The following is a 16278-nucleotide window of genomic DNA, read 5'->3' as shown; positions in this document are numbered from 1 at the left end:
GAAGTGATTTTACACATTTCTGTATTTTTAAAAATATTTATTTATTTATTTATTTTGCCTGCTCCAGGTTTTAGTTGCCACATGCGGGATCTTCGTTGCTGCATGTTTAGTTGCGGCATGTTTAGTTGCGGCAGTGAATAGGAGTTGAAATTGGATATAGCCTTGAAAAAAATTCTTTAAAGAAGTTTTCCTCAGGAGGGTGGCCAAGAGAGAAAAGGTTCCATCAAGGTAACATCATTTCAAGATGAGAGATACTGGGAAGCATTACAAACCAGGGAGTGATCCAGTAATGAGGGCCAGATTGAGGATAGTAGAGATTGAGGGAATAACAGAAGAAGTAATGCCCTTGAGAATGTAAGAGGCCTTGGGATCCCAAGTAGAAGTAGAGGGATTGCCCATTGATAGGAGGAACGCTCTGTCCACTGCTGAAAAAAAGTGGAAAGAGGTTATAAAATGGGGAGGAGATATTAGTGGTTTTGTAGATTTAGTCATGGCATGATGAGGAAGTTCTTTTCTGACAGCTTCCATTTTCTCAGTTGAGCCAGAAAAAAAGGAGGAGAGGTTGTTTGCCAAAGAGTGAAAAATTCCGTAAGCTAACAAGGGACGCCTTAGTTTGGGCAACTGCAGTTTTGTTCATACTAAGTGCGTGTGTTGGACATGGGTCGGCGTGTCGAGAGAGAGGGAGGGAGGGGAAGGGGGAGGGGGAGAGACAGAGAGAGACAGAGGAGCCGGAGCATTTAGTCTGGGCCAGATTACGAAGACTCCATGTTTTCCAAACTCTAAAGCAAAGGAGCAAAAGCGCCTCACGCGCAGGGCGCCGGAGGAATTGCCCGCGCAGGTCACTTGGGATCTCGGCTGGTCGGCGCATGCGCGCGGCTCCACGCGGTCTCGCGGTCCTTTTCCCCCCGTGTGTTGCTCCGGGTTCCCCTGAATTCACCTGGCGGCAGTTTGAGGTCTCTGCGGTCGGGATGGAACAGGTGGACGAACTGGAGCTGCTAATGGAGAAGAGTTTCGGAGATAACGCTGCGCAGCCGGCGGAGCTGTGAGCGGAGCGGGGGGAGGGTCTGGGAACAAAGCGGGAGATTTGAAAAGCAGGGAGCGGGAGAGGCCGCACCCGCGCCTCCGCGGACCGGGGCTGGGGCAGAGTAACCAGGCTCAAGTCCCGGGGCGCCCGACGAGCCTCCGGAACTGGGGTCTGTTTCCCAGGGTTCTCTTTGGGGCCAAGCCCGGGCCAGGGCTTGAATACTCTCCCTCACCCAGCAGTTCATTCTTAATCTTGATATCACCACTTTACTGAATTTGGGGAGTCCTAGCCAACTTAAATGTCTTCATAAACGAAATTGCAACTGCTAGACGCTTTTCTTCATGTTTAATTGGAGAAAGTTATCCCGGGGAGAAATCTATACCCTCAGAGCGGCTTAAATGGTCGGGGAAATTGACCCGCAAGCATAGTGTAGAATTGTCAGTAGTAATGATATTGAGGCTAATTATTGTTGACGGAGCTTTGCGCTTTGAGTTGTGATCAGCAGTACCTTTTGGGAGATCCTTAAAGCGTCCCAGCTGACCTTGGGAAATTCATGGCCTGAGGCTACGTGGGTAGGTGAATGAGGAATATAACCTAGGTGGGTTACAAAGGTTGGGTGACAAAGACAGTTTTAGGGTAAAGTTTTAGGGTAATAACTGGAGAGATAATGACTTTGGACTGTCACTGATAAAGACTGCAGTCAAACTGGAAAGATTGAAGAGGGAGTTAATGTTTTCTAGAGGAGAGATTAGAGTATGTTGCAGTTTTCAGGTGGCTAGGGTCAGTGGATAAAAGAATTGTGAAATCGACTTGCCCATTATAAATAAGAAATTTCTGAGTTACTCTATGAAGGAATGGTTAAGATGACAGGTATTAATCTTGCTTTCTCTACAAAGCATAGGCTAGTTGATCCCCAATGAGGTTTTATAGAATGATTTCCTGCATTAAATAGTAGGTTGGACTAGGTGATTTCTAAGTACTCTCCTAATTGAAAGATTAATATAATAATGAAGCTCACAGTAGGACTTCCAGCAAACCACCCACACTATATTTTTCCATAACAAACATGTTTTATTTACAAAAAGATAGTGTCCTAGACATTTCCTTTCACTTGTACTTTGGGAAGGTTTGCACCAGAGGTAGGAATTTGTGTCTAATATTTTTCAATTTACCATTCGTCCTCATAATCATAGATGTCCCAAAGAGCTCCTCATAGAGCTTATATTTGGAAAAATCCATATCATAAGTATGTTTTAAATGGCATTGCTTCTGGGAAGTTTTTATAATAGGAATTCTGCTATGCCCTTGCTCTCTCTTTACCTCTTTTAGCCAATGGTCTTGTGATAAGCTTACTAGAAGAAAGAAACCTACAAAACTAGAAGGTAGGTTTGTAGATAAAAGAGATTGGATGGCTTCTTATTTAATGCTTGTGCTACAGTAGTTTTGTATGTGTATGCTTTAGATTTCAGAAGAAGAAGGTGGAAGCTTCCTTTTCTAAAGCAGTTCTGAGCCGAGGAATGGATAACCGGTACCTGGTATTAGCAGTCAATATTGTACAGAATGAAGAAGGAAACCATGAAAAGCACCTAATCATCACTGCTTCGCAGTCACTAGAATGTAAAGAACTGTGTATCCTTAGGAATGACTGGTAATTTTTGTGTGACTTTGGGCGTTCATCTGGCAGAGTCTTAAGGGTGCCGTCTTACAAACTATCACATGGGCTTGTGTGGCTGTTGCAATAATTTAATTGTTAATAAAGAGAGTAGATATGAACCTGAATTAATTTTGCCTAAGGATTGTGCCTATTACAGTAGCATCTCAAGTCCCTTTTTCCAAAACTTTTATTGTCATTTGAAAATCAAGTACAAGGGGATTTATTAAATCACTACTTCCTATTTCCCAGTGCTTTCTGGGACTGCAGCTTAAACCTCATTTAGTTCTCACTAAGAGGAAAACTAATCAGAGCATAAGAACATCCTTAGGGCTTCCCTGGTGGCACAGTGGTTGAGAGAGTCTGCCTGCCGATGCAGGGGACACAGGTTCGTGCCCCGGTCCGGGAAGATCCCACATGCCGCGGAGCGGCTGGGCCCGTGAGCCATGGCCGCTGAGCCTGCGTGTCCGGAGCCTGTGCTCTGCAACAGGAGAGGCCACGACAGTGAGAGGCCTGTGTACTGCAAAGAACATCCTTAGACTCTAGCTGTTGCTTCTCAAGCAGTGTGTGGTATGTGAGGGGTGAAGGGGAGATGCAGAGAAGGTGGAGGTCTAACTCTGTCTAGGCTGCAAGTTGGATGGTTTGAACTCGATAAATATGATTTTGTTCTTGGTACATTGTGTTTGGCTTCATGCCTCAAGGCTTATAGAAGCTGTAGGTATAAGTCTTAAGAATGAGAGAACTATTATTAGAACAGCCTCATCCATAATTGAAGCTATACACTGTTAATAATTTGATAGCTTTTGCAGTAGATAATGCAAGACCCAGAAATTTAGAAATACTTATTTCTTTACATAAGATATCCAGTTGTTTATTTTTTAAAAATATTTATTTATTTGGCTACGCTGGGTCTTAGCTGCGGCACATGGGATGTTCGTTGCTGTGTGCGGGCTCTTAGTTGCGGTAGGCGGGATCTAGTTCCCTGACCAGAAATCGAACCCGGGCCCCCTGCATTGGGAGCACGGAGTCTTAACCACTGGTCCACCAGAGAGGTCCCTCCAGTTATTATTTATTTATTTTTTCCTCCAGTTATTTTTGAAGCCTCCTTAATATGTTTAAATGTAGGAATCTAAACTATGTATACTTTAATTTTGCTTTATTTTTAGGTGCTCTGTACCAGTAGAGCCAGGGGACATCATTCATTTAGAGGGAGACTGCATATCCGATACTTGGATAATAGATGAAGATTTTGGATATTTGATTCTGTATCCAGACATGCTGATTTCTGGCACAAGCATAGCCAGTAGTATTCGATGCATGAGAAGAGCTGTCCTGAGTGAAACATTTAAGGTGAACAATATTAACAGCCAGTGTTTCCACAGGGTCTTAAGAGTTCACAGACCACTTTTACACTCTTACTTAATCCTCCCAACAATCCTGTGAAGTAGATGGTATTAATCAGCTGCATTTTACTGATTGGGAAAATCAGGAAGTTAAGTGACTTGCCCAAAGTTACTGTAGCTAGTAAGTGGCAGTGTTGGGATTCAAGGCCAGGTGCCCTAAGATCCTTTGAATCTTATTCAACATTTTGTCAAATAATTAATTCTAATAATAATATAAATTTCAGTGATAAAAATTTTAATTTAATATATCTGGGCATTTCCAAACTTGGCTTCATGTGATTCCCAGTGAACTAAAAGTAAATGTGAGAGTCTCTTTTAAAAACATTATTATGGAAAGTTTCAAACATATGCAAAGAGATGATTATAATAAACTCCCATGTACCCATTTTGCTGTTCCCAGACATTGTATTATTTTGCAACTAAATGAAAGCTGAGGATTTAAAAATATATATAAACACAGTATCTTTATCATACACAATAAAATGAACAGTAATTCCTTAAATTAATCTAATAGTTTTATCTCTAATGTCTTTTATCAAATTTTTTTTTATTCAGTTCATTTGTTAGCATCAATATCCAAACAATATTATGTTTGGTTGATATGTCTCATAGTTTCTTTTAATCTAAATTCTGCCTTACACCCACTCCCTTTGTTTCAATGCCATTTCTTTTTTATTTTTTGGTTGCACTGCACGGCTTATGGGATCTTAGTTCTCTGACAAGGGATTGAACCCAGGCCCTCAGCAGTGAGAGCACGGAGTCCTAACCACTGGACCGCCAGGGAATTCCCAATGCCATTTATTTTTGAAGAACGTGAGTTTTATTTGTTAAGTTTCCTCTTCCTCCCAGGGTATTCTTTTAATTATACAATTAGTCTCTGTGCCTGTAGAAAACCAAAAAACAGCTAAGGGCTTCCCTGGTGGCGCAGTGATTAGCAATCTGCCTGCCAATGCAGGGGACAGGGGTCTAGAGCCCGTGCTCCACAACAAGAGAAGCCACCACAATGAGAAGCCTGCTCACCACAATGAAGAGTAGCCCCCTCTCACTGCAACTAGAGAAATCCCGTGCATAGCAATGAAGACCCAATGCAGCCAAAAAAAAAACAAACAAACAAATGCAGCTAAGCAAGAAGAATAAAAGAAGGAAAAATACCCAAGTAGATTTTCTAATCATCTGTGGTTATCACTTATTTATAGTTTTTTTAAAAAAATCAGCTTTTTTCTTCAATTGTGGGGATACTATTAACTTCTCTTTTAACCACATATTATAAAGCAGACCTGAATATTAATATTTTAAAAACCTTATTTTGAAATAATTTTAGACTCACATAGAACTTACAAAAATAGTACAGAGAGTTCCCTGTAAATTAATTTTTAAAATTCCTGATGGGTGTCTTGTGGACTTTTTCTTTTTTTTTTGATAGTTTCAAGGGGATGGTCCAGGCTAATAAAAGAGTTAATTGAAAACTACTGTTTCTTTTTGAGTGGTGAGAGTTTGTCAAAAATCTCTGCTGGGGACTTCCCTCGTGGCACAGTGGTTAAGAATCCACCTGCCAATGCAAGGGACACGGGTTCGAGCCCTCGTCCGAGCGGATCCCACATGCTGCGGAGCAACTAAGCCCGTGCGTCACAACTACTGAGCCTGCGCTCTAGAGCCCGCGAGCCACAGCTTCTGAAGCCTGTGCACCTGGAGCCCGTGCTCTGCAACAAGAGAAGCCTCCGCAATGAGGAGCGCATGTACCACAACGAAGAGTAGCCCCCGCTCGCCTCAACTAGGGAAAGCCCACGCGCAGCAACGAAGACCCGACACAGCCAAAAATAGATAAATAAATTTAAAAAAATAAATTTTCAAATAAATTTGAAAAAAAAAATCTCTGTAGAGAGTTCCCTGGCGGTCCAGTGGTTAGGACTCAGTGCTTTAACTGCTGGGGCCTGGGTTCAGTCCCTGGTTGGGGAACTAAGATCCCACAGGTGTGTGGGGCAGCCAAAAAAAAAAAAATCTCTGCTGTAAGTTTGTTTCATGTTTTGAGTATTTTACTCACATGACTTTATGATCTATGCGTTTATTGACTTTTGTATGTGGGTTCATTATAAAGTGAAGTTAGAGATGAATATGTTAAATATTTGAGACCACATTGAACTTTTTCATATAAGTTATTTTAATTTTTTTCAAAATGGAAATATACTGATTTGAAAATAATAACTTGTAAAATAATTTAGGTAATTCTAAATTGAAGAAAGTGAAAGTCACCTATAATTTCACTCACCAGAAAAATAAATTGTTTCATATTTTGGCATTTGTCTCACCAGTGTACTTTGGTTATGGTGGTTCAATAGGTTAGGTAATAAATGTACGATCACATCTGTTGATACGTTGTGAAATAAGATATTTGTATGATTTTTGTGTTTTTTTGGTAGAGCTCTGATCCAGCCACACGCCAAATGCTGATTGGTACCATTCTCCATGAAGTATTTCAAAAAGCAATAAGTGATAGTTTTGCCCCAGGAAAGCTACAAGAACTTGCTTTTCAAACTGTTCAAGAAATAAGGCATCTGAAGGAAATGTAAGTAGTTACGAGAGGAACTATAGATACAGTTTTGTTATATAACTTCTTTCCTAGCATCTATAAGGTTTTTGGCTATTAGACTATTAAATATAAATCAGTATAATACTAGAATGCAGATTTCAGGGCTGTAGTATCCCACTGCAATTCTGCGAAGAGCTTCTGAAATTGCAGAACAGGAATTCTTTGGCTAAAAATACCTAAATATTCTCTATATGCATAATAGACTCCACAGCTGCACTCAGAGAGTGTGAACTTTTTGTTTTACTTCTAGAAACAGTGTGACATCCTGAAAATTGTATGGGGCTGGGAGTCAGATGAACCTCCTTTCAAATTCTAGCTTTGCCAATTTTATGATTGAACTAGTTACTGAAAGATTCTGGAAAGGGTGATAATACCTGTTTGGCAGACTTTTTGTGACAATGGAGATAATGTATGTAAACCCACAAATGGCTAGTCATTGGCGTTTTATGAGTGGCTACCTGCAGAGGGATTGGCATATTCTCTATTTCTTTCTTGACTCCTACTGCAGTCCATCTTTTTTTCACAGAAATTTTTTTATTAGTGGTGACTTTGCTTTCCAGACTAGTTGATACAAACCTACTTTTCCCAGATATAATTCTACATTTCACTGTGTAAATGAGAAAAATGTGTTCCATAATTCTACACTTATTTACTAATGACGTACAATCTATTGTCTTAAAAACATTTTAGAACCCTGCCCTATGTCAGGCACTGTGTTAAGTGCTTTTTAGCTATCTTATATAATCTGATAGCAACCTGTTATAAAGGAAGAAATGGAAGCACAGAGAAGTTGTCACTTGGTTACAACCACACACAGCATGGCTTTCAGAATATGACTAGATATAATAAAGTTTTTGCTTAAGAGTTCTACTTATTGCTTTAGTTGCCACTTTGGTTTTCAAATTAAAAAAATTTTTTGTCACACCCTAACCAGGATCTGTTGTGTATTGTATGGATCATTGCCCTGAAACAAAACACATCAAAACTTAGTGCCTTAAAATGACAAACATCTAACCTGTTATCTCATAGTTTTTGTCAGTCAGGAATTTGGAAGTAGTTCAGCTGGGTGGCTCAGGCTCAGGGTCTCCCATGTGAGCTGCATCTGAAGGCATGACCGGGCAGGAGCATCTGCTTCCGTGATGACTCAGTCACACGTCTGTTGTGGGGAGGACTCATTTCCTAGCTGGCTGTTGGCAGGAGGCCTCAGTTTCTTGCCACATGGGCTTCTCTAGGGGGCTGGCTGATGTGTCCTGGGACACAGTCTGCTTCCTTCAGATTGAAGGGTCCAAGAAAGAGAGCAGGAAGCCACAGTGCCTTTTATAACCTAGTATCTGATTGCTATGATGTCACTTCTGCTTTTTTTATTAAGTACTCATTACTAAGTCTAGCTCTCCCTTAACGGTAGGGGAATTAGGTGCCATCTTTTGAACGGGGTGTCAAAGGATTTGTGGACATATTTTAAACCACCACAGGTATTCAGGTATCAGGTAACCTGATCAGTTCAGAACCCAACGTGAATATAAGTATGAAAGAAAACAAGGATTTTGAGCAGCCTTGCTCAGAATTCATGTCCTTGTATTAAACCTTGTGCATGTTACGTAATGGAATGTCTCTTATGCCCTCAGCATCTGTTATTTTTCATTAATATCTAACAGTCTTACCTGGTTTCTAAGATGCGGGAGAAAGGTACCTTCATAGTCATTAGGAGAGCTGATAGCTTCATTACTGTATAGGAAAGGAGAAACTTTTTTTTTTTTTTTTGTGGTACGCGGGCCTCTCACCGCTGCGGCCTCTTCCGTCGCGGAGCACAGGGCCACGGCCCACGGGCCCAGCCGCTCCGCAGCACGCGGGATCCTCCCAGACCGGGGCACGAACCCGTGCCCCCTGCATTGGCAGGAGGACTCCCAACCACTGCTCCACCAGGGAAGCCCAGGAAAGGAGAAACTTTTAAAAAATATAAGAACTATGAAGATCAGAATTTTGGTTTTTTTGGTTTTGGTTTTTTTGGCCGCACAGCGCGGCTTGAGGAAACTTATTTCCCTGACCAGGGATTGAACCCATGCCCCCCGCAGTGGAAGCACAGAGTCTTAACCACTGGACCACCAGGGAAGTCCCTTTAATTAATTTTTATTGGAGTATAGTTGCTTTACAGTGTTGTGTCAGGAATGTATTCTTAGCAGATCCTTGGGTATCACTGAATTATATATATATATGTTTTTTTGAAGTATAGTTGATTTACAACGTTGTGTTAGTTTCTGGTGTATAGCAAAGTGATGCAGTTATTTATACATATACATACATATATATTCTTTTTTTTTTTCGGTATGCGGGCCTCTCACTGTTGTGGCCTCTCCCGTTGCGGAGCACAGGCTCCGGACGCGCAGGCTCAGCGGCCATGGCTCACGGGCCCAGCCGCTCTGCGGCATGTGGGATCTTCCCGGACCGGGGCACGAACCTGTGTCCCCTGCATCGGCAGGTGGACTCTCAACCACTGCGCCACCAGGGAAGCCCCCATATATATTCTTTTTTAAAAATAATTAATTAATTAATTTTTATTTTTGGCTGCGTTGGGTCTTCCTTGCTGCACGTGAGCTTTCTCTAGTTGCAGCGAGCGGGGGCTCTAGGCACTCAGGCTTCAGTAGTTGTGGCACGTGGGCTCAGTAGTTGTGGCTCGCGGGCTCTAGAGTACAGGCTCAGTAGTTGTGGCACACGGGCTTAGTTGCTCTGTGGCATGTGGGATCTTCCCAGACCAGGCTGGAACCTGTGTCCCCTGCATTGGCAGGCAGATTCTTAACCACTGAGCCACCAGGGAAGTCCCTATATATTCTTTTTCATATTCTTTTACATTATGGTTTATTACAGGATATTGAATAGAGTTCCCTGTGCTGTACAGTAGGACCTTGTTTATCTATTTTATATATAGTAGTTTGTATCTGCTAAATCCAAACTTCTAATTTATCCCCCCCCCCCGCCCCCCCTTCCCCTTTGGTAGTCATAAGTTTGTTTTCTATGTTTGTGAGTCTCTGTTTCCTAAATAAGTTCATTTCTATCATATTTAGATTCCACATATAAGTGATATCATATGATAGTTGTCTTTCTCTGACTTCACTTAGTATGGTAATCTCTCTCCACCCATTTTGCTGCATTATTATTTTTTTTATCATTATATCCTAAGTCATTAAGGGGAAATATGTTTCATTTCAGTTATGAAAATACTAATTCTCTCATGAATCTTGCCCAACCCTGTTCAAAAGCATACTTTTTAAAATTCCCAGAGCCTAAAAATAACAGATCCAAAGTTCTTTCCTGCCCTCTCTCATAGGCCCTTCTACTTTATTACAGATCTTAGAACAGATTTTTACCTGTTTGTGCTCTGTCCTCTCATTATATCTATAAAAGTCTAGGCTTGAAGATGCCAAACCTTAAGTATCTCTATAGCCTCAGGAAAGAACAGGTGGTTACATGTCATTTTGCGGTGATTTGGCTCGAAATTAAAAAGGCAGAATTCAAATGCAGAAGACTTTAAATAACCAGTGTGGACTGGTTTGGAAACTTAGAAGAGTCCTGGTCTGTAAAAAGTAAAACACTAGGAAGAATCTGCCTAAGGAGATGGTGACAGTGAAGAATGGTTCCAGGATGGTTTGCGAAGGTTATTTACGAAAGAGATTACCCAGTTGTGCAGGGTTTTTTTTTAATAGTAAATTATTATTTCTAAATAACTTATAAATTCACATACAGCATGTGTTGTTGTAATAGTACAAGAGGGTATACAATGATAGTAAGTCCTTTCTACCCCTGCATCCCTGGTCAGTCACTACCGAGCTCCAGAGGCAACTTCTGTTATCAGTTTCTTTTATGTCCTTCCACAGAGATTTCAAATATTTACATGTGATTGTGTGTGTGATTATTTATGTTTATATATTATTTGTTATATAAATGGTAGCATACCATACACATTATTGTATATAAATATTAAATCTTGGGAGTTCCCTGGCGGTCCAGTGGTTAGGATTCAGTGCTTTCACTGCTATGGACTCGGGTTCAATCCCTGGTCAATGAATTAAGATTCTACAGGTCGGGCAGCGTGGCCAAAAAAAAAAAACTTGGTAATTATTCCATATTAGTACTGATTGAGCTATCTCATTTTTTTTTTTTGTGGTACGCGGGCCTCTCACTGCTGTGGCCTCTCCCGTTGCGGAGCACAGGCTCCGGACGCCTGGGCTCAGCGGCCATTGCTCACGGGCCCAGCCGCTCCGCGGCATGTGGGATCCTTCCAGACCGGGGCACGAACCCGCATCCTCTGTATCGACAGGCGGACTCTCAACCACTGTGCCACCAGGGAAGCCCGGAGCTATCTCATTTTTAATTAAGAGTGGCAAAATGTTTCATTGTATGGATGTACAGTAATTTATTTAAGAGCCCCTGGCATTTCAGTCCTTGCTTTTATTAGCAACACTATAATAAATACCTTTGTACATTTTAATTTTAATAGCTTTGCAGGCATATATCTGGGCTCAATACTTAGAAGTGGAATTGTTGGACCAGAGGATATTTACATTTAAACATTTAAAAAATCTTTTTAAAAAAAATTTTTATTGAAGCATAGTTGATTTACAGTGTTGTATTATTTTCTGCTGTACAGCAGAGTGACTCAGTTATACATATATATATATTTGTATTTATATCCTTTTCCATTATGGTTTATCACAGGATATTGAATATATGATTTATCACAGTTGGACCGTGTTGTTTATCCTTTTTTTTTTTTTTTTTTTTTTTTTTTTTGCGGTACGCGCGCCTCTCACTGCTGTGGCCTCTCCCGTTGTGGAGTACAGGCTCCGGACGCGCAGGCTCAGCAGCCATGGCTCACGGGCCCAGCCACTCGGCGGCATGTGGGATCCTCCCAGACTGGGGCACGAATCCGTGTCCCCTGCATCGGCAGGCGGACTCTCAACCACTGCGCCACCAGGGAAGCCCTGTTTATCCATTTTATAAGAGCTTACGTCAACCTCCCACTCCATCCTTCCCCCAACCCGCTCCCCTTGGCAACCACAAGTCTATTCTCTATGTCTGTGACTTTGTTTCTGTTTCGTAGATAGGTTCATTTATGTCATGATTTAGATTCCACATACAAGCGATATCATATGGCATTTTTCTTTCTCGTTCTCATTTACCTCTCTTAGAATGATAATCTCTAGTTGCATCCATGTTGCCGCAAATGGCATTATTTCATTCTTTTTTATGGCTGAGTAGTATTCCATTGTATATATGTACCACGTCTTTATCCATTCATCTGTCGATGGACATTTAGGTTGTTTTCATGTCTTGGCTATTGTGAGTAGTGCTGCTGTGAACATAGGGGTGTATCTTTTTGTTAACAAATCTTTTTATTTGAAAATAATTTTAAATTTAGAGAAAAGTTGCAAGAGTAGTACAAAGAACATCCATACACTGTTTACTCAGATTTACCTGCCGTGTGTGTTTTTCTAAACCGCTTGAGATTAAGCTGTATATGTGTTATTTTGGCCTTTAAATACTTAAATGTGTATTTCCTAAGAATAAGGATTTTCTCTTATGTAACCACAGAACAGTTATCAACTTCAGGAAATTTAACATTGTTATAATACTTGTGTCTGATCTACTGTGCACATTTCAGTTTTGTACAGTAATGTTCTTCATAGCATTTTTTTCCCTCCAGGACAGGATCCGGTCTGGGTACATTTAAAGTTTTGATATATATTGTCAAATTGCTCTATGTAGACATTGTCCTGTTTCTTTCTTCCATTCATTGTTTTCCAGTTTTGTTGAGATATCATTGACATATAACATTGTATTAGTTTAAGGTATACACCTTATTGATTTAATATGTGTGTATATTGCAGAATTCATTTTACATTTCTATGGGCAATATATGGGTCCTTGTTTCCCCCACGTCCTCACCTATATCATCTTTCATCCACTCTAAGTTTCCCAGATTTCAAACAGCCTTCTTCAGACAAACACCCTTTGCCTTATGTGGACTGATTGTGTTTCTGTAGGTCATTCGGGGCACTTTGGTGTCAGTAATTGCTCCCTGGTTTGAGATTCTTCAGCTTTGCCTTCAACCTGAAGTTGCTTTTGTGGTCAGGACAAGCAATCTTGGCAGAGCTAGGGTTGCTAATTTTGTCTTCCCTGCTGAACTGGCTCTCCCAGAGGACTGGTAGGGCTCTGCTTTCTTAGTTCTGGTAAGCCAGAGGTAGCAGAAACCTAGGAAAGTAGGAGCTTATTAAATTTGATATTAGAAATGTTACAGAGTTATTATATGGTAAATTTGTAGTGTTTTGGAGTCTCAGATTTTGATGAATATGTTATTGAATATTGTGCTATCTTCAGAAGGAGAGAAAAATGGTAAGTTGTGTTTTTTGAAAGGAGTTTGCAGACTGTTGGAGGCTATACCAGTACTCAGGTGAACTCAGGCCTGCAGGGAGAAAATTATGGCAGTAAATTATTAAAACACAGTGTAGAAGGGAGCATAGGGGTTAAGAACTTAGGTTCCCAAGCTAGAGCTGTGTGTCCTTTGGAAGTAACTTCTGAGCTTCAGTTTCCTTAGCTCTAAAGTGGGGTGACAATAGTAGTATCTCATAGAGATATAATGAGGGTTGAAAGTGTTCATGCTAAGCACCTAGAATAGTACCTGGCCTAGAGTCAGCATTATATGAGTATTCACTGTTATTATCTTCATACCTTATTGAGTTCTTATCATAAGCCAAGTATTAATACTTTACGTAGGCTGTTTTATTTAATCATCAAACTAACTGTGTGGTAGTTATCAACTCACCTTACAGATGAGGAAACTGAGGCTCAGCTAACAGTGAATCGCCCAAAGTTACACATCTAATAAAGAGTTAGGATTCAAACCTAGGTGTGATCTGACAGAAACACGTGTGCTCTTAACACCCCAGAGTAGTTATTAAGATTGTGATGCTTAAACATGCAGAAGGAGCTGGGAGAACTATCCTGGGAAGGGGACAGCAGGTTTCAAAATTTTTTGGTCTCAGGACCATGTTACACTAAAAAAATTATTGAGGACCCTGAGGAGCTTTTGTTTATGTGGGTTATATCTATAGATAATTACTGTACTAGAAATGAAAACTGAGACAGTTTTAAAATGTTTATTGGTTAATTTGAAAATAACAATAACAATCCATTCCATGTTAATATAAATAACAGTCTAATGAAAAATAACTGTTTCTGAAAAAAAATGTAATGATACAAGTGGCATTGTTTTACATTTTTGCAGATGTTTTAATTTTATGACTTAATACATATTGACACCTGTATATATAAAATAGATAACTAATAAGGACCTACTATACAGCACAGGGAACTCTCCTCAATACTCTGTAATGGCCTATATGGGAAAAGAATCTAGAAAGAGTGGATATATGTAAACGTGTAACTGATTCACTTTGCTGTACACCTGAGACTAACACAACATTGTAAATCAACTATACTCCAATTAAAAAAAAAGACATCTGGTTTCTTATATCTGCTTCTTCATTCTCTATATTGCTATATTGTATGTGTGTATGTGGACTCAGAAATCTCCACTGTGTACTCATGAGAAAACAAGAGCAAAAAAGGCAAATAATGTTGTAGTATTATTATGACATAGTTTTGACCTTATGGGCACCCTGAAAAACTGAGACTAGATTCTGGTAGTCTTTGCTGACTTCTGACTTAAGAAGTTAACATTCCTATAAATTGTCCTTTAATTCGGTAAGGCTGATGTGACTTTTCTGTTCCTACAGTCTTTTTTCCTCTTTTACTTTTCTACTTTCCATTGCTGGGTTTCAGGAGCAACATCTTCTACGGTTTCTTTTTTATCACAAAAGTGTAGCTGGGACCTATTAGACCTGAGATGATAGGAGTTGGAGCAGATCTGAAATTTGATGTCATGTCACTGTTATTTGGATTTTTTGTGTGTGGTAAAATACACATAACATTAAAAATCACAATCTTAACCACTTTTAAGGGTACAGTTAATTGACATTAAGTACGTTGACATTGTTGTGCAAACATTACCATCATCCACCTCCAGAACTTTTTTTATCTTCCCAGACTGAAACTTTATATCCATTAAACAGCTCCCCCCTTCCCTCGATCCCTGGCAGCCACCATTCTTTCTGTCTCTATGAATTTGACTATTCTAGGTACCTCACGTAAGCGGTCATGCAGTATTTGTCCTTTTGTTGTTGGCTTATTTAGTCTAATGTCCTCAAGGTTCATCTATGTTGTAGCAAGTATCAGAATTTCCTTCCTTTCCAAGGCTGAATAATATTCCATTGTATATACCAAATTTTATTTATCCGTTCATTAGTTGATGGGCACTTCGGTTGCTTATTTGAATGTTTTTTTCCTTGTTTACTTTTTTCATATTTAAGCTTTCATATTTAATATCTCTTACTTTGGTAGGTACCGCCTAAATCTGAATCAAGATGAAATAAAACAAGAAGTAGAGGAGTATCTTCCTTCATTTTCTAAATGGGCTGGAGATTTCATGCATAAACATACTTCAACTGACTTCCCTCAGATGCAGCTCTCTCTGTAAGAAACCCGTTTTGTTTATATGGTGTTCATATCTTTAGACCAGGATCTTATTCAAGATGTTGAATTAAAGCTTTTTAGAGGTCAAGTTATGACTAGCCTTTTTGTTTGCTTACTTTATAAGTTACAGTCCTGAGTATAATTCTTGGACAAAAAAAATAATCTAGTGAATAGAAAATTGTATTTTCACTATAGTAAAATTTATAATTTTTGGATGTAGGTATAGTTTTTAATAAAATCTTCAGTTTATAAATATATGGGAGGGCTGTCCTAATTTCATATATATTTCTCTGTGTTACTATCATATATGGACTGTCTCATGTGTTGATTACCATGGATTTGTGCTGTATGTTTATTTATTTTTATTTTTAATAAATTTATTTATTTATTTATTTTTGGCTGTGTTGGGTCTTCGTTGCTGTGCGTGGGTTTTCTCACGTGGGTTTTGCAGTGAGCAGGGACTACTTTTCGTTGTGGTGTGTGGGCTTCTCATTGTCGTGGCTTCTCTTGTTGCAGAGCGTGGGCTCTAGGCACACAGGCTTCAGTAGTTGTGGCACGTGGGCTCAGTAGTTGTGGCGCACGGGCTTAGTTGCTCCGCAGCATATGGGATCTTCCAGGGCCAGGGCTCGAACTCGTGTCTCCTGCATTGGCAGGTGGATTGTTAACCACTGCACCACCAGGGAAGCCCTGTGCTGTATGTTTAAATAGTGTGTTTAGGCATTCAATGCTGTTTGGCATTTGGTTTGTTTTTTACCTTTTTTCCCCTTAAAATAGCATTGATACAAATTTGTAGGTCATCCTTTTTTTTTCCCCCATTATTTGCCCATTCAGCAAATATTTATTAAGTGCCTAATATGTGCCAAGTAATGTTCTAGGTGCTGGGATCACAGTAGCAAAAAATAAAAAAAAAAAGCAACTGACTTTATGGTGCTTCTGTACTACTGAACAAGTAAACAGCAGGGTGCCAGATTGTGATAAGTGCAGTGTGGAACAATGGGGAGGATAAGAAAGAGGAGTTGGAGGGACA

The 16278-nt window shown here is 40.0% G+C and overlaps 1 protein-coding gene across 1 annotated transcript in view; it reads left to right on the top strand.

The window, feature by feature from the left end:
* The first annotated feature begins 908 nt into the window (after positions 1–908).
* The window catches only part of DNA2 (DNA replication helicase/nuclease 2), a 48826-nt gene continuing 33456 nt past the window's right edge, over positions 909–16278 (top strand). Inside the window, exons 1-5 of the mRNA XM_060126060.1 lie at positions 909–1042; positions 2487–2672; positions 3842–4025; positions 6496–6641; positions 15120–15251. Of these exons, the coding sequence (XP_059982043.1) occupies positions 969–1042; positions 2487–2672; positions 3842–4025; positions 6496–6641; positions 15120–15251 (722 nt within the window). The 5' untranslated portion in view covers positions 909–968. The remainder of the gene's footprint in view (positions 1043–2486; positions 2673–3841; positions 4026–6495; positions 6642–15119; positions 15252–16278) is intronic.

The sequence above is a fragment of the Lagenorhynchus albirostris genome, chromosome 16 (assembly GCF_949774975.1).
Source record: "Lagenorhynchus albirostris chromosome 16, mLagAlb1.1, whole genome shotgun sequence".
NCBI classification, from domain to species: domain Eukaryota; kingdom Metazoa; phylum Chordata; class Mammalia; order Artiodactyla; family Delphinidae; genus Lagenorhynchus; species Lagenorhynchus albirostris.
The sequence above is the reverse complement of the archived record's forward strand: the minus strand, read 5'-3'. Positions and strand labels throughout refer to the sequence as shown.